Genomic DNA, 22,172 nt, shown 5'->3' on the forward strand with positions numbered 1-22,172 from the left:
CATCACAGGAATGGGAAGAGTAAGCAGAGGCAAGAATTCGATAATCACTGGGAAAGAATCCAAGCAGAGTAGCAGTGGATGGGAGGAGCACCACTGAAGAAAGATATTCTCCATCTGGTCTCATGTCAGTGTCTCTAGGCTTGCAGAAGCAAGGCAGTATTGTGGGACCCAGGGAAGGCTGCACCTCTCCTCTTTTCAGGAGTAATGTAAGAATTGATTTGGGGACCCACACATTTGGCTGAAATTAGAAAGCTTCGGCACACCTCACACAGCCCCCCCCCAAGCCTTGGGTGCACTATGCCCTGTGCACCAGCTCGCTCCACTAAGTGAGGGTGTGCATGGAAGCCCCATGCCCCAGGGGGCCTTGGGCGCGGCCCTGGGAGTGCCAGTGAATTAGCATGGGGGGGGCAGGGGTGGTCGGCCCCGGATTTCCTGGGGGAGAAGGGTTTTTTAAGGGGAATATGTGGAGCAGAGGGGGGAATGCTACAGAGAAAGGAGATGGGAGATGGGACAGTAGACAAGAGGGGAACGACCAGTAGAGAGGAAGCACAGGCAGCAGAGGCAGTGGCCAGCCACATCAGCAGGGGAGAGGTGCAGGGAGATAAGAGAGTCCGTGTATCAAATTCACAGGTCGTATATTTTGCTTTTCTTTGTCCTTATTCCTAAATTTATTCTTATGAATAAACCCTGTTTTTTGCTTTAATTGAAAGGCGGCTTTTAAATCTCATTTCTTGTTAGTCTGGGAGAAGCAGTTGGGGAGGGGGCAGGCCCTTACAGATTGGCCTACACAGGGCTTAATGAACCTGGGGGATTCTTTTAAAACCCCCTTACAGATTGGAAGCTCCAGCCAGCCAGGAGTTTACAGACTGGCGAGGCAGATAGGAGCTCACAGCAACATTAGTCTGAGGTGGTCAGGTCCAGTGATGTAGGTAAGACTCTAATGTCTCTATTCCACCAGGAAGTAGAAAGGCAATCGATAATTATAAATTGCACTGCTGAAGTAACATTTTAAGGCTGAAATGTTAAGCAAGGCATTAGAAATTGAGGTTGGGAAAGGGCCAAAAAAATTATTCTTAAAGGCTTTTTACAATTCTATTAACTATTTTTTCCAGCACATTAAATGCATTAAGATGTCTCATTCAGACAGCAGATTGCACTTCTCTACGACTAATGGAGAAATAGATTTTTGGAGAGTTAAATCATTAAATTTTGTGACATTTTTTTATTAAACAAAAATGTTATAGTCAGTATTGCCCTTTATCAAGAGTGATTAGTGATTCTCAGAGTCACTCAAGTATATTTTGTTCCTGACCATACCTTATATCTTAATGGGAAATCTGTGTCAGACAAAGTAGTTAAACTTACAGTCCTGGCTTTCAAAAACCAATGGAAAAACTCTACTGCTTTTTGTTATGGTACAATGATAATAATTAAATATATTTTAGAAAATGGAAAAATACACATTTTTTATCTTTAGCCAGGCTACTTTAAGACAGAAGTAGCTATGCTTAGGATTTCTTTAACCAGTTTACCTTTAAGCAGAAGGTGCTTAGAGAAGGTGCTTAGAATGAATTGCCTTTCCAACAACTACCAGGTAACAAATGTTTCTAGTCTGTTACTAATGTCCAGAGAATTCATGATACCCTGAGTTTTATTATATAAATACTGGAGTCACTTTCAGCAAAACAATGATCTAAGACAATTCCAAAGGACTTATGATAGAAAATGTTCTTCCACATGCAGAAAAAAGAACTGTACAATCTAGATGCAGATTGAACTATACTGTTTCTACTTTTTTGTGTTTTTTTCTTTTTTGAGGTTTTTCCCTTTTGTTCTGATTCTTCTTTTACAACATGAGTAATGCATAAATATGTTTAATGTGATTATACATATATAACCTATATCAGATTGCTTTCTGTCTTGGGAAAGGGGAAGGGAAAGGAGAGGAGAAAAATTTGAAACTCGAAATCTTATAAAAAATGTTGAAAATTATCTTTACATGTAACTGGAAGATAATAAAATACTTTTATGATTTAAAAAAATAGGGTGGGGGCAGCTAGGTGGTGCAATGGATAGAGCACCAGCCCCGGATTCAGGAGGACCTGAGTTCAAATCTGACCTTACACACTTTACACTTCCTAGCTGTGTGACTCTAGGGAAGTCACTTAACCCCAATTGCCTCACCAAAAAATAAAAATTAAAAAATAACGGAGCTATCTCATCTTCCCTTGAAGGATGCCTCAACTATTCAGAATTTGTATGAGTTGGTGAAGTGGTAATGAAAAGAGAAAAGAGGAAAATTTTATACCTTTGAGGCATTCTTTGTTCTCATTGGTTTCAGAGGTGGAAATATTTTAAGAACACAAAGTTAGATATTAAACTCTCTTAGAAAATTAACACAAATTTTGCCCGAAAATTAACTAATTTGGGGATTGAATGTGAAAAGAGAGGAATGAAAAGAGATGGGGAAAGGAAATACTAGTAAAATGTAAATGTAAAATAAAACAAAGGAAGGAACATAGAGGAGATCTTGGAATGGCAATAACATAATCCAGTAAATTTGTCAAAAATTATTATCTCTTTTGTTCCAATAGATCAATCATAGTCCCATAATTCTGGCCCCCAAATTAACACAAAAAAGAAATGATAGAAAGCTGTTACAATTTGGTTACCTATTCCTAGGGGATAAAAAATGTTACCACCAATCAATCCTCTGGAATTTAAAAAAAGAATCAGCCTTTCACTTTGGCTAATAATACCACTTGCTTTAATTTACAGTTTTGAAAATATATTTTAATATAAATAATTTCATTTGATACTTACAACAAACCTTGGGAAACTTATTATCATTCCCATTTTATAGATGACAACAGTAAGGTTTAGAAGAATTAAATGACTTCCCCAAGGTGGCACAGCTAAGAAGAGTAGTAACAATAAGTACACTGGTGAGGCAACTGTCAAGGGTCTAAGGCCTATTTTGAACTCAAGTCCTCCTGAATCCAAGGCTGGTGCTTCATCCACTATACCACCTAGCTGCCCCCCTAACATAAATATTCTTCAAATGAATATAACTTACCTGAACTGATATAAAGTCAAGGAAGCAGAGCCAAGAAAATAATATACAAAATGACTACAAAAATATAAATGGAAAGAACAAAACCACAGCACAATCCAAATGAACACTGCACAATTAAGAAGAATAAGCATGGCCTCCCTGAAGAGGTGGGAGGTCCACAGGGTGGGACACTGCATGTATTTTCAGATTCTTTTTTTTTAAACATACTGAATAGTTTTACTGGTGGGTGTTCTTTGTTTTTTCTTTAAAAAAAATATTTGTTATATGGGACATCTGTCTAGGAGGGATGTGGTATAAATTTAGGAGATATATAACCAAAAGGGCAATAAAAATTGTTTAAAAGTCCTTCTAGTGATGCTGTGTACCTGTGAATTTTCTCAGAAGACTTAAAGTTGAAGGTTACTCAAAAAGCAATGGAGAGATACATGATCGGTAGGAATACACTGAAGTATATTAACAGTGAAGAACCACATAGGAAATATGACAGAGTATAATATAAAAAAAGCCAGTCATTTAGCTAGAATGACAGATAATTAGTAGCCTGTATGTTTCAATGGTAATCATATAATGACAGGGTATCTTGAGAAAGCCACTGCCTAACCTTCTCCTGAACACTCCATGGACAGAGTGTGTGTGGGGGTGGGGGTGCAAAAGTCATGAAGGGGTTTCAATATTTAATAACTCCTTTATTTTTTGTTTTAATTTATAATACCATATCATCATATACAGTATATATAGGAAATTAATTTAGATTACATCTGAAAAAATGAATCTCATAACTGGTAAAAAATAAAGAAAACTAATTTTCAAAAAATTTATTAAAACATCATGACTTTTGGCCCACCTTATATTTACAGAAGGATATGGGATAGAGTCACACAGATGAGAAGGTACCACTGGAGGGAATCTTCATTAATGAGACCAAAAATTCATAAGAGTAATAAAATAGGGGGCAGCTAGATGGCACAGTGGATAAAGCACCGGCCTTGGATTCAGGAGGACCTGAGTCAAATCTGGCCTCAGACACTTGATACTTACTAGCTGTGTGACCCTGGGCAAGTCACTTAACCTGCCATGATAGAAACTAGCCCAATTCCTTGCACAAAATATATAGCTGAGAAACATTTACTGGCTTGAAGCTTCTCACTTCAGTGGCCTGATGATAGCCTCAGGGCCCTCCCCGATCTTTTGAACAGCACTAATGCTTAGAGCTCCACTTCTGCCCAAATTGCTATTTATCAATGCTATCTCAAGATTCCATGGAATATCAAAAAACTAGCACTACAGGTAATCGAGCTCTTGTTCTCCATATAGAATAGATTCATGAGATTCTTTCTCCAAGCTGAATGGAGGTTATCAATTTTAAGTGAGTTGGCTTTTGCTCTAATTGAGACATGGGAAAAGTACAGAAGTCCAAGCCACTAAACAAGATTAACTATCCACAGTAGCCTTAACCCAGCATGCTTCTTCATATCCTGAGGTCTACAGAGTCAGTTTGGCTTTGTTAGCTGAGCTCAGCACAGTTATAATTACCAAGAAATTTAGAGATACCAGGAGCAACTTAGCAAGTATGTTTCAAAACATACAACAAAGTATTTTAGATACCTGTGGACAAAGTAGGACTTTCATTAAAATGTGTATTTGAGGAGGCAGCTAGGTGGCGCAGTGGATAGAGCACTGGTCCTGGATTCTGGAGGACCTGAGTTCAATTCCAGCCTCAGACGCTTAACACTTACCAGCTGTGTGACCCTGGGCAAGTCACTTAACCCCAATTGCCCAGAGCCCCCCCCCCCCACCCCCGGGCAAAAAAAAGTGTATTTGAGTCTAAGTGTCTAGACAAAGAGGCCTACTTAGGTACTCAATCAGTGAGCCCAAAGGAATGCTGCACTTAAGGATATAGAAGGATCATACAGCCAACAAATGCTGACAAAGAGTATGGGTAACCTTCAACTTTAGTTCTTCTGAGAAAATTCACAGAAGGATTTTTAAACAATTTTTATTGCCCTTTTGGTTATACATCTCTAAAGGTTATACAGAGATATAAAATACCTTTCCTTTCAAATTCCCCACTTATCCTTAGTTTGGGGCTCCTATACCTATTATTATCATGACCAGTATGTTATGAGAGAGGAATATTTAATTAATATAAATGTCATGGGGTGCAGAGCACCCCAGAAGTTCTCTGGGGCACACCAAAGAATCTTCTCCCTGAAAAACTAAACCAGAGGACAGATAACACCTAGAGAGATAAGCTGAACCAAATCGGACTGAGCTAGCTTGGGATTCCTACCCTTCATTCTGGTCTCCCTTACCCTGGGGAGATAAATTTGGGTGTGGCTTTGGCCTTTGTGTTCTGAAGAGGGATCCGTAGCCACCCCTCACCCAATTCCCCCAGCTACCACCAGTGGGGGATGGTCCTCTCTCACTAAAGGAACTTTTCACCAGCAGATGGTCCACCCCCATCAGTCCTCTATAAAAGTACCTTCCAGTCTCCTGTTCGAGGAGATCTGGTACCTCTGAGCTATGTGCTTTATGCCAAATCTCCCCATGAAAAGTCCAAGGATTTCTTTCATGGTTTCCCTTCCCCCACCCTTCCCTTCCCTTGCTCCTAAATAAACTATCACCTTATTCTAACTAAGTTTTGTGTGCAAGAGGGTGTAATTCTTTAAAGAGGAATTCCCAACAACCCCAACCCGTACCCCATTTTCCCACCATATCATAAATAAATAAATAAGTCACCTCCCCCCACTTCCCAGCAGAGGAGATACGTTCATTAAGTACTTATCATGTGCAAAGCACTGTGATAGGCACAGATGATAAACAAAGACAAAAAAAATACCTGTCCTCAAGGAGAATACTTTCTACTGAGAGATACAATATGTTAAAATATAAGCAAATATAAGGTAACAAAGGACATCCACACTAAAAAGTGCTGGTGGAGAACAGAATCAAAGAACCATCTAAGTTTAGCCTTAAAAGAACATGATAGGGGCAGCTAGGTGGTGCAGTGGATAGAGCACCAGCCCTGGAATCAGGAGTACCTGAGTTCAAATCTGGCCTCAGACACTTAACACTTACTAGCTATGTGACCCTAGGCAAGTCACTTAGCCCCAATTGCCTCATTAAAAAAAAAAAAAGAACATGATAAACTTATAGTATCAATCAATCAATCAAAATTTCAATGGCAAAAGCACTGGCTCTGGAGTCAGAGACCCTGTGCTTGAATTCTACTTCTAACATTTACTCCCTGTGTGATCTTTGCCAAATGACTGCACCTCTTTGGATTCCATTTGTTCTGCTGTAAGATTAAGGTGTTGGACTCAATGACATTTTAAGGTACCAACAAATGCCTATTGTACTAGGCATCATGAGAGGGGCTAAGAACACAAAAGTAAAAATAAAACAGTAAGATCCACAGGGATCTTATACTGTATTGGGAGAGAAAAGCCATCCATTAATATATGAAATACATAGACCAAGTAAATAAAAGGTAATTTGAGGGAAAGAGAACAGCTGAAGGGGGTGGGGGGGAAGACAGGAAAAAAGCTTTTGTAAATGGTATCCAGAGCTGAGCTTTAAAGGAAACCAGAGCTCTTAAGAGACAGAGGGGGGGGGGGCAGGGGTCACCTTGAGGTATTCTAGGCCTAGGGGCAAAGTCTGAGGAACAAAGGTCACTTGGCTATACTGCAAGTGTCGAGGACTGCCAAGGAAAAGCAGGTTAGAATTAGGTCCTGAAGGGCTAGTATTTGATCCTAACAGTAACAGAAAGCCACTTGAGCTTATTGAGCAGACACTATGCTTAGGAATATCATGGAGACTAGATCAGAGACAGGAGAAACTTGGGGAAGGGAAACCAATGAGAAAGCTATTGGACTAATCTAAGCCTGAGAGAAAGTAGTCAACATTTCAGTAGAGAAGGAGATAGAGCCGAGGAATGATGCAGAGGCAGAACTGACCTACCAGATATGTGGGATTATGTAAAGTAAGGGATCAAAGTATTTATTTTAATTCTTTTTTTTTAAAGCATTTTCAGTCCTAAAGTGAAAAGATTTGAAAGTTGAGATAAACAGAGCCACAAGGAAGAAGGGAAAGTAGGCCTCATTGCAACATAAATTTTCATCATGTTAAGCAATAGAGAACTGTCATAATAAATAAAAATACATTCTTAGAAGTATTCAAATAATTGTAATGCAAATAAATAAGGGTTGTGAACTTGGCTCACTGAAAGAATAGGGAAACTGGGGGCAGCTAGGTGGCACAGTGGATAAAGCACCAGCCCTGGATTCAGGAGGACCTGAGTTCAAATTCGGCCTCAGGCACTTGACACTTACTAGCTGTGTGACCCTGGGCAAGTCACTTAACCCCCACTGCCCCACAAAAAAAAAGGGGGGGGGATTAACAATATGCATTGGTGGAGGGCACTGCTCACTAGGAACTTCCTGGACTGATAAAATCAGAGATTGTTTTTTTTTAAAGTGAAGAAGGGTGAGTTTAGAGACAAAAACATTAATTTTGTTATGGATATTTTGAATTTGAAGTCTTTAGAACATCCAGTTCAAAATGTCCTATAGGCAGATGGTGATACCATACTACAGCTCAGGAAAGAGATGAGACCTGGTTAACTAAAACTAAGAATCAATCTGCATAGAAATAACAATAAAATGCAGGGCAACTGATGAAGTCACCAAGAGACAGTGAAGAGAGATAAAGGATGGAGGTACATCTTATTATGAACTAGGCAAACATAACCAAGATTAACATTTTTCTACAGAGAGGATAATGGAAAAAAATATTTGAAGCTGTGAATCTCCACCAGTAGTCTGGTGCTTGGGGGGTTTTTTTTGACAGGGTACTTCTGAGATACTCCATCAACATTTGAACTTTATGTATACCGTGTTTCAGTCATTTACACAATGTTGTAACCATGAAAAAAACACAATCTGGAACAAAATTTGTTCGATACCAAGGCAGAATCTGAAGGATTCAATATTCCTAGGGGGAATTTGTAACACTTGTGACGTTTGCATAGCTGAGTCCTCCTTGTGTCAAAAACTTTACAATTCAAAGCACAAAAATAGATTTCAAGGCAGATCAGGCTTACTAGAGAGAGCTTTCAAGGGGTCAGGATTCTGCTGTTTTTAATATAAAAATATGAGTCAGGGAACCAGTACAAACATTTAAATAAATAAAAGTTTCCAGTTTTAAAATTTATGTTTCTTTCCTTGAAATGATAAACTAATCCTCAAATATCATCAAGTAGAAACAGTTACAAGTAAATTAGAACAACAAAGTGACAAAGTACTGGATGTTCTGGAAAGCCTTTAAAATCACTATCCTTTCCAGAAAGAGTGAATGCATTTCAGCACCTACTTGTCATTTCCCAGTATGAAGAGATTTTAAAATCACTATTCCAGTGTCCAGAAACACACAAAGACCAGTTTCAAGAGAAGACTATTTAATCAAGAAGATCCACCCAAGGGGCAGGCTAGATGGCACAGTGGACAGAGCACTGGCCCTAGATTCAGGAGGACCTGAGTTAAAATCTGGCCTCAGACACTTAACACTTACTAGCTGTGCAAGTCACTTAACCCCAATTGCCTCACACACAAAAAAAAAAAAAAGAAAAAGAAAAAAAAGAAGATCCATCCAAAAACTAAATGATCATTTCAGAAGACAAAATTCAATCATCTTTTGAGTTTGTTTGGAAAGCAACAAGTGGAGACTGGTTAGATACAGATATACAAGTACAGTTGATATAATATAGAGCTTCCTGCTAAGGCTTATTCTATAAAGAGAAAATCCTGACTTACCTGCATTGCCGAGCTGTTTGTAAAATCTATACTCTAAATGAAGCTGTGGGGCACGTGATTTTATTGGTTCCTGCAACCCAAGAAGAAAACTTATAGTCAAATTTAAGCAGAAATAAAATATTCTTCCATCATAATATTTCAGAATTAACTAAAGCAAGGAGGTATACTGTGGGTTTGGGGTTTTTTGTCTCATTCTTTGTTGTTTTTTTAGTTTGATTCTAAAATATATGTGCCTCTGACCCCTTTTCCGGAGTAATGTTCTTTATGACAAAGAATAAAAGAAAAGGTCATTCAGTAAAACTAACTGTCAATGGAGTTTGACACTAAACACACTGCTTTTCATTTGTAGTTCCCCCAATCTCTGTTCCAGTAATATTTGTTTGCATTTTTTCATCTCTTTTTTGAGTCCAGGCTTTGTCATTATAATTACCATAGTGTCCAGTTGGGGCTGTTATTGTTGTTTGGTGGTGTATCTTTCCATTTACATTGTTGTGGTCATCATGTATTTTGTTTTTCTGGTTCTGCCTTATTCACTCTGAATCAGTTCACATAAATCTTCCTTTGATTCTCTTTCACTGATTCTTACAGCAGAAAAATACTCCATTACATTGATGTATCACAACTTTAGTAATTCCCCAATAGATTTTTATCTATTTTGTTTCTAGTTTTTTGTTACTGCAAAAAGTGATGCTAGAAATATTTCAACAAATCTAGCATCTTTCTACCTTTAACTTCCTTGGGATATGTATCTAGCAATGGATCTCTAGGTCAATGGATATGAACACTTAAGGCACTTTCTTTGCCAAATTCCAATTTGCTTTCCAGAATGACTAGATGAAATCGCAACTCCAAACCTACGTTAATATACCTGTCTTCTCTACCCTTAATGTTGTCTATTCCCATTTTTCATCATCTTTGCCAATTTGTTGCATATAAGCTGAAACTTCAGAGTTGTTCTGATTTAATTTTCTCTTAATATTATTATTCTTTCATATGATTATTGTTTGCGGTTCTTCTTTTGAGAACTGTTTATATGCTCTGACAACTTATCCACTAGTGAGTGAGTGGCTTTTGGTCATTTCTTAATTTCATATATATCTTGGATATCAGATCTTTATCAAAGATATGTGATAGATACAATTTTTTCCAGCAGCTTCTCTTATCCTACTTGCATTGATTTTACTCATATGAAAAAATTTCAATTTTATATTATAGATTGAAGATAAATTTCAACCATACTTTCTTATTTTGGGATATGTAAATAAAAGATGAGCTATATCACATAAAAACATTTTTCAGCTACTAAAATAAAAATATCATTCAAGAATATTTCCATTACTGTGAAATAAGTTCCTCAAAAAATAAACTTTTCAGTTAAAGACAGCAAATTCCCAACTATGTTCCACTATGTTGTAGAATGCCTTCTGGTCTTTCCTTCTTTTTTATGTTGAATTTCAATAGTGCACTGCTAGCAAAAAAGGCTGTAAAAAGTTCAGGTTGTAGAAATATTTAAAACACTTTTAAATACCCCTAACTGAGATCTCTGAAGATCCCAAAGATAAAACTGCCCAGAATTTTCTGTTGCTTTATGATGTTGTTTTCATTTATATTGTTGCACTGTGTTTATTGTTCTTTTGATTCTTCATGGTATATCATGATGTTCATATAAGTCTTTCCATGTTTCTCTTCAATTTTCCTAGTCAATGTTTCTTAAGGCACAATATTATTCCATGACCCACAAATACAAAAAAAAAACATTTTGAAACATTCTCCTATCATTGTGCACAATTTTTTCCATCTTTTTGTTATAATACTATTGTTGATTCAGATTTTTCCCCTTGAAGGAAAAATTCTTGAGTTTAAAAAAAATTTTTTTTTAATTATTTTCTTGGGACAATGAATTCACAAAATAAAATGTCATAACCAACAATCTATTCTCATTGTTCATACATACAGAGAAACAACAATCTACTTCTTTTATTCATACCTGGAAAACTTTAGTTTTCAGCCAGGCCTCACTGACAGAGAGAATAAAAGCAAAAAGCAGAAATATTTAAGGTATCCAGAGTTAAAAGATGGTCTACATCAGTAATATAAAACTGTTCAAAGCAGATTATGGGACCTGGATGTTATGTTATATAGCCAATATTTTTGAATAGATGGTCATGGAATATTCAGACAACTGAACTTTCAAAGTACTTTTCCAGAATAGACTTGAATAGGGAAAAAATGCACACATTTATTCCATAGCTAATACAAGGCCTATGTGAGTTCAGAAAGGTTGAAGTCACAGAGAAGGCATACAACTGACAGAGTACCATTGCTGCAATACACCTTAGAAAACATACATATAATGAAGAGAACAACAAAATGAAGCTAAGATGGCAGAAACAGTCCCTTAAGTATATATTTTGTACCAGATGCTAATTATATTTCAAATAGGAGTTTGGCCATTTTCCAAAATCACAGGCTTGTGGAACACACATCCTGCAGAAACTCTAAACTGACAATAGATAGCCACCTTATTGGGATATAATGCTCAAGGCAAATTTTGCTTTTATATGGAAAAGAATTCAATTACTACTCTCATTCCTTAATAGCAAGAAAGAGAGTGAAGGTAAAGATGAGAACAATGTTTCTCAGTTACTTTATTCAATACTCCTTAGAAAGAGAAAGAGCATACTGAAATACACCCACCCCAGATACTTTAAATTTAATTTTGGATAATAATAAGACACAATACAAAGCAAAATAAAAATGCAGAAAAATGAAAATATAAAATAATTGTCAATCAGTCATTGCAAATATTAACAGTTATATTTGTAATTAAGTCCTAACTTATGCATGTCACCTGTGCAAGATGTGACCTAGGCAGGAGAAAACTATATAGAGAACACTGACACAACAGATGGACTTTCAGTTTCTTCCTTTTCCAGGACTGAGTTAATTTATACATTGTCCTCTACCTAGATAGGTATTGGAAAGTGATAGGACATAAATTAAGAACTGTTTTTTTCTTCCTTTTCCTAGTAAGAATGGTAGGTAACTGGTCACCTTCAACTTACCAGAAGAGGGAAAGAAAAACAAAAAACAAAAAAATTAAACAATTCATTTCATGAAATATTAGCCTACAGAGGCAAGGAAGGTGTAAAGTGCTAAGCATCAGTGGTGCTAAAAATAGTTCTTCCACTCAAAAAGCTTTTATTCTTTCATTTTTGAAAAAAAATTAAATTGATTTTTCTAATCACTAATAATTTACCTTATATCCCTTTCCACCTACGAATACCAGAAAGCCATTCTTTATCACAAAGATGGGGGTGGGGTGGGGAGCAATGAGGGTTAAGCGACTTGCCCAGGGTCACATAGTGTCAAGTGTCTGAGGCTGGATTTGAATTCAGGTCCTCCTGAATCCAGGACACCACGGTGCTTTATCCACTGTGCCACCTAGCTGCCCCCCTCTACAAAGATTTTTTTTTAAAGGGGGAGAAAGGGAAAAAAAAAAACCTTAAGAAAATTATGGAAAAAAAATGTCTCTTGTATGCAATATTCCAAACTTTGGGACTCTCAAGCTTAGTTAGTTGTTTATAATTTTGAAACATTCAGTTTTGATTGTTTTATGGTGGTGCTTTCCATTTATATTATCAGTCATTGCATATAGTGTTTTACTGGCTCTGTTTACTTCACTGTAATTGCATTAGTTCACATAAGTGTTCCATACTTCTCTGTCACTTCTTACAACACAGTAATATTCCATGACATTAACATATCTAACTTTGTTTAACCAGTCCTCAATTAATGGTCAGCTACTTTATTTCCAGTTCTTTGCTATTTCATCAAATACTGCTATAAATTCTATGATGTGTATGGAAGTCTTTCTTTTTGTCAATGACTTCCTTAGGGTATAAAGGTCAAAGACACTTTCTTTTTTCTTTCTTTCTGACTGTTCTTGTACGCAATTACTAATATGGAAATGTTTTACATGACTGCTCACATATAACCTACATCACATTACTTGCTGTCGCAGGAAGGGGGAAAGAATGGGGAGAGATAGCATTTGGAACTCAAAACTTTTTTAAAAAAATGAATGTTGGGGCAGCTAGTTGGCGCAGTGGATAGAGCACCAGCCCTGGAGTCAGGAGTACCTGAGTTCAAATCCGGCCTCAGACACTTAACACTAGCTGTGTGACCCTGGGCAAGTCACTTAACCCCAATTGCCTCACTTAAAAAAAATAAAAAGAATGTTAAAAATTATTTTCACATGTAATTGGGGAAAAAATAAAATATTTAAAACTAAAAAAAAAAACCCATCAACAACAAATGCATGGAGGCAAAAGATGGAATGTTATGTCTGGTCAAAGGTAAATCGTCTAATTTGTCTGGAATAGACTAAGACAGGAGAATAATGTGAAATAAGGTTAGAAAGGTAGACATAGCAGGCCAGACCATAGGACCTCAAAGAGCAAGTTAAAGTATTTATTTGTTTTTTATCTTAGGATACACAGTGAGCTACTAAAAGGCTTTGTTTGTTTTTGAATCAGGGAAGTGGCCAAACCTATGCCTTAGAAGATATTACTGTTTAAAATTTTATCTGATGCCGTTTATCAGCATCCATTTTCAAGACGGAAGACTGACTCATAAATCATGCAAAATATATCTTCATACTCATTATTAATAGTATACTATCTTTGGCCAAAGTCTGTCAACTTCAAAAGTTATCATAAGACAGAAAAATGCAAAATGCCAAATAATTAAAGTAAAAAAGAATAATAATTAGCTAACATGTATGTGCTGTAGTGGATAAAACAAAACAAAACAAAACAAACTACATTTATGTGTTGTAGTTGGTAGTGTGCCAGTGTGGCTGGAGAACAAGACTCAGAGTTATTTACGTGGGACTTGAAGGTATGCAAAGTACTTTACATATATTATTTGACATTCATTACAACCATGTGATATATGCAGTATTACAGCAACCAACCTTCTTTTTACTTTTCTGCTATAATAAAATGGGCTGCTATTAATATTTTGGTATATATGACCTCCTTGAGGTATATACCCAAGATAAGGATTCCTGGAACAGTTTCTTGAAAAATTTCAAACTGTTTTGTGGAACTGTTGAAATGGTTCACAGGTTCACCAAACAGTAACTTCATATGTACTTTTTCATTCATACTTTTTTCACTGCCCTTCCAACACTTCTCATTTTTATCATCTTTGCTAATTCAATGGGTGTAATATAAAAGATTAGAAATGCTTTAATTTGCATTTCTCTTATTGTTAGTAATTTGGATCTTTAAAAATATGGCTTCTATAATGCTCACAGTTCTTTTAAAAACTGCTCATATGCTTGTCCAATTATCTATTAGGGAATTACTCCTAGCTTCATATTTTCATATCAATGTCAACCATAACTTGATTATAGCATGTTATGGAGAAGATATATGTTGTAAGATTTGTTCCCCACTTGGCAGATTCTCTCATTATTCTAGTTGCATTCATTTTATTCATTAGTTTCAAATTTTTTATATAACTGAATTACTTTATTTTTCTTTTACTCCCTTAACCCTGTTGTTCTTCAGTCATTTTTCAGTTGTATCCAATTCTTTGTGACCCTATTTGGGGTTTTCCTAGCCAAGATACTGGAGTGGTTTACCATTTTCTTCTCCAGCTCATTTTACAGATGATCAAACTGAGGGAAATAGGGTTAAGTGACTTGCCCAGAGTCACACAACTAGTAAGTGTCTGAGGTTGGATTTGAATTCAGGAAGATGAGTCTTCCTCACTTCAGACCTAGTATTCCATCCACTGCACCACCTAACTGCTCCTAACTCTAATGCCCCAATCTGTTTAGCTACTGTTTAACAGCTAGGTAGTGCAGTGAACAGATATAGCACTGGGCTTGGAGTCAGGAAAACCTGACTTTCAAGTGTGGACTCAGATATTCATTGTGTGACTGTGGATAAGTCACTTAAACTGTCTGCCCCAATTTCCTCATCTCTAAAATGGACATTATAACTATATCTACTTCCTAGGGTTGCTGTGAGGATAAAAAGAGATAATGTTTGTGAAGTGCTCTGCAAGCCTTTAAGCACTCTATAAATATACACCAAACTCCAGTGGTTCTCTCTTACCTCCCGGACCAAATAGAAATCTTCTATTTCACATTCAAAGCCTTTCCTAATTGTCCCTCTCCCTCTCCCCATCCCTTTCCTTTCCAGGCTTCTTAAGCCAATCTCCCAACTACTCATTCTTCTATCAAGTGATACTGTAAGCCCTGCTATTCCTCTTCCCACTGTCAAGCATTTTCAGTGATTACTCCCCCATAGCTGCAATGCTCTCCCTCCTCATTTCTGCTCCCTGGGTTCCCTGGCTTTTTTCAAGTCCCAGCTACAATTCGACCTCCTACAGAGCTCCCTTAATGTTCCTGCCTTGTGTTTGTTGATTATTTCCAATTTACTCCATGTATAGGTTGTTTTTAAACGTGCTGTCTTCCTCATTAGCCTCGAAGTTCTATGAGAGTGGGAACTATCTTTTACCTTTCTTTGTCTACCCAGGACTTAGCACAGTACCTAACACATTAGTAGGTGCTTAGTAAATGTTTACTGACTGACTTATTTCCAAAAAGAGGGGCACCCACCTTGTTTCTAGTTTTTTACTACCACAAAAAAGCTGTTATTAATATCTTATTACATATGGGATTTAAACTTTCTTTTCTAAAGCAGAAGCTTAGTCTAGCAAAATAACACCTGAAATTCATTCAGTCTTTTTAAGTTTGCAAAAAAGCCTACATTCATTATCTCTTTTAAGCCTCATGACAAGCTTCTGGAAAAAAGTGCTATCATATTTTCCTCATTTTATATGTCAGTTCATCAATCTCTTCAATTCCTTTGACATATACCCTCATTTCACCTGAGGTATACCAAGGGATGTTTATACTCATGACCTCACCATCACCAAAGTGGCAACTTACATCTTTGCAATGGAGTGACTCAGAGCCTAAGGGTTTAGATAAACAATATCTTTAATAAAAAAATACCCACCAACTCCCAGATAAAAGCAATTTCTGAGGTACTAAAAAAGTAGTCCAATAAGATAAAAGCAAGTAAAAACCACTGGCAAGATTAAAAGTAGTCAGCAAGGAAGTTCTCTGGGTTTTAAGAGCTCTCCACCAACGTCCTAAAGCTGTTTTTATATCCTCCTAGCCCAAAGGGCCCCCAGCTAGGTACTAGGTGGCTGCCCTCACCTGAGGACAAAGTTAATTCAAACTGCCTCAGATCTGTTTTACAAAATCATGGTTAACAATAGCACTGGTTGGTATCGTGGGAGTGTGGCAAACAACTCAAGTCCCCCAACCCCACCTTCCACTAGCATCCCAGCCCACTCTAACCCTAACCTGTTAGGGCTTCTGGATAAAGAACTCAAATTCCTTTCTCTGACCAAAGTTACCTGTCCCTTCTGTAACTCAGGTTTACTCCTAGACTTAAGTTTCATCTTCAATGAGACTTAGACACTTAAATCTAGACTTAAACTCATCACTCTAAGTGGATCATTCCTGCTCTGGCATCAATTTCCTCCTTTCCCACTTGATAATTTGTTAGTCCAATTACACATTTCCCCCTATGCCTGAATCCCTTGCTTCTTCATTCTATTGCCACTTATGTCTTAACAAAACCCAAGGCTGAGGTACTTCCACTATTGGCCTTCTCTGATCTTACTCAAGTGCTGAATATCACTGAAGGAAGTCACAAAACTGTGCCAACTAGGGTAACTACCCCACAGCACCGAATTTAAATCTTTTCTCTCCACTGGTTGCTAAAAAAGAACCTTCTCAGCTACTTAATAAAAAATAGACTACCCTTCATAGAGTCTTCTCTTCTTCAAAACCTTAATTTAATATCATCCTTCGTTTTCTCTTTCCTTGTTCATTTCTGATGAACAAATGACACTGCTTGATCCCACAACCTCCAATTTCTTCCAGCAGTTTGCCACTTTGATCAACCTTCCTCTCTAGCCTTTAATCTTACTGCTTGCAATATTTTCTCCTTGACCTGGGAGTTCTGGAATTTGGCTATAATATTCCTGGAGGTTTTCCTTTTGGGATCTCTTTCAAGAGGTGATCCACGTATTCTTTCAGTTTCTATTTTAGCTTCTGCTTCTAGAATATCAGGGCAATTTTCCCTCACAATCTCTTGGAGGATGGTGTCTAAGCTCTTGTTTTGGTCAAGGTTTTCAGGTAGTCCAGTGATTTTCAAATTATCTCTCCTGGATTTATTTTCCAGGTCAGTTGTTTTTCCAAGGAGATATTTCACATTGCCCTCTATTTTTTCACTGAATTGGATTTGCTTCACTGTGTCTTGGTTTCTCATAAGGTCACTAGCTTCTATTTGTTTAATCCTAATTCTTAGGCAATTATTTTCATCAGACAGTTTTTTAATCTCCTTTTGCATTTGGCTTTTCAAACTGTTGACTTTTTTCTCATGACTCTCCTGCATTGCTCTCATTTCTCTTTCCATTCTTTCCTCCCTCTCTCTACATCTTCCTTCTATCTCTCCTACTTTCTCTTCAAAGTCCTTTTTGAGAGGTTCCATGGCCTGAGACCAGTTCATATATTTCTTGGAAGCTTTGGATGTAGGGGCCCTGTGGTTGATTTCCTCATCTGAGGCTGCACCTTGATCTTCTTTGTCGCTGAAAAAGCTTTCTATAGTTCTGAACTTTCTTTGCTTGCTCATCTTTTACTTGATTTTAAACTCTCTCCACTGGGGGAGGGGGGGGGTTAGCAAGAGAGCATTAGGGGGACTGGGCTGCTTCTAAGCTCCACTCCTGTTCCCAGCTTCAATGGGTCCCAGGTGTTTTAGTTTGAGGGAGGGCAGGTTTTACTCTTGCCTGGCCTGTTCTCTGGTCTGGAGATAACCTCAAGCCTACTTAATAAACAACCAAACAGCAAAGTTTTTTGTGGTATGGTTCTTAGCTTCAACAAGCCTGTGCCCCTCCCCGACCTGGGCCTCCCAATGCTCAGGATTTCTTCCTGGTTCCCTGCTGGGATGGGATAGCCGAATTTCTCCCCCGGTCTGCTGCTACCCCTGCACTTTACCCCCCGGCCAGCTGATCAGCCCTCTCACCCGCCCACATGCTCAGTTCTAGAAGACGCTGGTGCTGTAGCTGATTCAGAGGCTCTGGGGTAAATTCCTCCTGTGGCCTGTCTGGTGTGTCTGTCAGCTTGATTGCGGGGTTAAACTTTACTTGTGGTCCAGTACAGCCCCCTGAAATCTATCTATAGCTGGAGAATAATCTTAGCCTGTATTTTTGTGTGTTTTTCTGCTCCAGGTGTTCTTTTATTGTTGTTTTTGGGGTGATTGTTACAGGAGCTCTGTGCATTTAATGTCTTTCTTCTGCCATCTTGGCTCCATGCCCTCTAGCCTTTAATCTTTAACTCCTCATTCCTCCCTACTTCCTTCAAAAATGCCAAGATCTTCCCATCTTTGCTATCTTGGTCTTGCCATTTGCTCAAGCTATTATCTTGTACTTTACCATTTTACAGAATAACTCCTAGAAAAAGCTGTCTCTACTTCCTTTCCTCCCTACTTACCAACCCTTTGCAATTTGGTTTCCTATCCCAATCCTCAATTGAAACTACTTTCTACAAGGCTACTGACAATCTCTCAATTGCTAAATCCAAAGGCCTTTTCTCAACAACCTCCAATCTTTTGACTCCTTAGTTCTTTCCTAAGCTATCCCTTTCCCTTAGCCCTAACTACACTCTCCTCCTTTTTCCATCTTGAATGCTTGGTGAAGCATCCCAACTCTACACTGTCCTCTTTTCTTTAATCCCTTGTTCCTTTTTCTTATCACAGCTTGCCCTGCCAAGCCTCTGTTCTGGATTACTTGTACTATCCACTGTCTTTGCTTCTACTCAAATGCTTCTGAATGAATCTGGAGAAAATCGCAAAATTGTGCTGACTGGATCCACAACAAATATGTTACGTAATTTCAACAAGACTCTCATTAAAGCAAGGTAGTCCCTTTATACCTCTCCAAATTTACTCACTATGCCACTTATACAACAACAGTTTTTCCTAACCTTTTTATCCCTCATTAAGCATCCTATATATGTCCTCCCTCCCCTTTCAGGTGAGAACTTTGCCTCATTTCACTGAAAAAATTGAGGCCATTTGTTGAAAAATCCCTCTTTCCTCTCCTCCTAAAATCACATCTCCCAAATGCCTTCTGCCCCTCTCTCTACCTTCACCACAGTCTCACATGAGGACCACCTTGTCCTTGCTAAGGAAAGCTCCTCTACATGTACAAATGATCTCATCACATCCATCTTTATTAGCAGATCACCCCACTTTCTCACTTATCTTCAATCTTCACTGTCTACTGGCTGTAAACATAACAATGGTTCCCTCATACTCAAAAAAGCATTCACTTGAAATATTAATCTCCACTAGCTATCATCCAACTCTTTTGTGTCTAGACGCCTTGAGAAAGTCACCTACAATAATTTCCTCTAGATCTTTTCTTCTCACTGTCTTAACTCCTTACAGTATGGTTTCCAACCTCAATCCTCAACTGAAACCACTTTCTCCAAAGTTACTAATGATTTCTTAACTGCCAAAACTGACATTCTTTTCTCAGTCCTCATCCATCTGAACTTCTGTAGCCTTTGACATTGTCAATCACCATTTCCTCCTTAACACTTTCTTTTCTCTAGGTGTTCAAGATACAGTTCTCTTCCTACCTACATAACCATTGATTCTATTCTCCTTTCTTGGACCTTCATTCACGTGAGGTCCCATAACTCAGGGTATGCCCACGGATCTGCCCTGAGTCCTCTTTTTTCTCCTCTCTACACTATTATAAAATATATGTTGTTTGTTTCAAGCAGTAAAAATATGCCTTCTCAACCTTCCACCCCAACATCCCTAAGCCAATTGAGACCAACAGAAAAAAAATAATAACACATGGATGGATAGTCAAAACAAAGATTAACATTATCATGCTGCCCCCCCTTTAACTACCCGCCCTTTAACAGGTACATGTTTCATCACTAGTCATCTCGAATTGTGGCTGAACATTACACTGACTAAATGTTCCTTACTCTTTCAAAGTTGTTTACTTTCAACATATTATTGTCATTGTTGAAAATGTTCTTCTCTGTTCATGCAAGTCATCCCAGGATTTTCTGAAACTCTCTACATCATTTCTCACAGGACAATAGTATTCTATCACATTTATATGCCAACTTATTCAGCCAATCCCCAAATAATGTGCTTCCTTCAGATTCCCATTCTCTGTCACCTCAAAAAGAGTTAATAAATATTTTTTTTTACAAACTGTAAGTTTTTCTTAGAATTCTACCCTCTAATTCCTCCTCTTTTTTTCTTCCCTTTCCCTCCTATTTCCCTTCTAAGTGAAATGTATTTCTGTATCCAACTCTGTGTATGTATTCTTCCTTCCTTTGACCAGTTCAGATGAAACTGAGGTTCATCTACTTTTACACTATGATGATGTGAGATCACTTTCCCCTAACCTTACTTTCCCTCCCCTACCCCAGTATATTCCTTTTCTTCTCTCTTTCTATACTTCTTTCAAGATCATCAAGAAATAAGAGAACCACTCTCAGGCCTTTTCTCATTATACTCTCTCTCTTATCCCAGATGATGACAGGGTTCAGAGGGGACACAGGTATCATTTCCCCATATTCGAATTTAAGCAGTTTATCCTTGTTTAATTATTTATCACAGTTCACTCATGTTTGTCATTTTTATGTTTTAACTTCTGTTTGAATGTCAAAGTTTCAAGCTCCATTCTTTCCATTGAGAATACTTATGAAGTCCTCCATTTCATTAAAGATCCATTTTCCCCCTGTAGGAATATAGGCAGTGATTAAGTTATTCTTGGCTATAAGCTCTTATTTTTCTCTTTTGGAATATCATAGTCCAAGTTCTCTGCTCCCTCAGCGCTGTGGCTGCTAAATCTTGTGTGATCCTGACAATTATATGGTTCCTTAGTACTTAAATCTTTCTTTATGGCTACTTACAGAATTTCTTCTTTGACATGTAAGCCCTGGATTTTGCCTATGACATTCCTGAGAGTTTTGATTACAGGGTTTATTTCAGTAGGTGATCCTATTTCCATTTCTCTCTCTGGTTCTAAGAAATCCAGGAAGTTTTAAGATTTCTTGAAATATGATGCATAGGCTCTTGTTTTAGTCATAGTGGTCAGATTTTTCTCCTCAATCTGTTTTCTAGGTAAATTACTTTTACTATGATATAACTTACACTTCCTTCTATATTTTTAATCTTTTGGATTTGTAGGGGTTTTTTTGGTTTTGTTTTGTGGGTTTTTTGGGGAGGAAGGGGACAATGAGGGTTAAATGACTTACCCAGGGCCACACAGTGTCAAGTGTCTGAAGCTGGATTTGAACTCAGGTCCTCCTGAATCCAGGGCTGGTGCTTTATCCACTGTGGCACCTAGCTGCTCCCTTGGATTTGTTTTAATATTTATTTTTGCCTCATGGGGTCATTCATCGCCTTCTATTTGTTCCAACCTAATTTTTAGGGAGTTTGTTGTTTGGGTAAGGTTTTATACCTTTTGTGCCAAACTATTCATTCCCTTTTCCAATTCTTTCTTCTATAACTTATTTCCGTTCCAATTGTTTTCTAGTACTCTCATCTCATTTAAAAAAACTTTAAACTCATGCTTATCTTGTCCAGGAATTCTAATTGAGTTTGTACTCAAGTTGTTTTTCTATCTGAGGCAATGCTTGTGGATGTTTTGACACTATTTTCTTCTTCACTGGTTGTGTCTTGAACATCCCTGCCCCCATTATAGTTCAATATGGTGTGTTTTTTTTTTCCTTTCTTTTAATCTAATGCTCCTAGCCTGCTTCCTGATTTTGAATTTTATGTTAGGACTGGCCTCTGCTGCATTTATGAAGGAAAGATCTGGGCTGGTCTTATTGCTGCTTTCTTGGATTATTAATGAGTGCTGTGCTATTCTAGGATCTCAGAGAAAGGCTAGGGAATTGTTTTTGGTATGGGATTCCTGCCCTAGTTATTCCTCTGCTCACTGTGCTTGATGCTAGAAATAAGACTCTATTCTGAGTCTAGGGTCTGAGCCACATTGCGGCTGCTGGCTTTTCTATATCCTCCTTTCTTGGTCCATTGCCCAGGGCCATCCTACAAAGAAAACTACCTTTATGCAGAGGGCCTCTTCTCTATACCCCCTCGATTAGTGATCTGGAATTGAAACATAGATGACAAAGCTACCAGTTGGCATCTGGC

General features: G+C 37.8%; 1 protein-coding gene across 13 annotated transcripts in view; it reads right to left on the minus strand.

The window, feature by feature from the left end:
• CSNK1G1 (casein kinase 1 gamma 1) overlaps positions 1-22,172 on the minus strand; it is a 248,881-nt gene that overhangs the window by 71,107 nt on the left and 155,602 nt on the right. For all 13 annotated transcript variants that reach the window (XM_043983282.1, XM_043983279.1, XM_043983275.1 and 10 more), the window contains one exon: positions 8,887-8,956. In XM_043983282.1, the coding sequence (XP_043839217.1) occupies positions 8,887-8,956 (70 nt within the window). The remainder of the gene's footprint in view (positions 1-8,886; positions 8,957-22,172) is intronic.

The sequence above is a fragment of the Dromiciops gliroides genome, chromosome 2 (genome assembly GCF_019393635.1).
Source record: "Dromiciops gliroides isolate mDroGli1 chromosome 2, mDroGli1.pri, whole genome shotgun sequence".
NCBI lineage: Eukaryota > Metazoa > Chordata > Mammalia > Microbiotheria > Microbiotheriidae > Dromiciops > Dromiciops gliroides.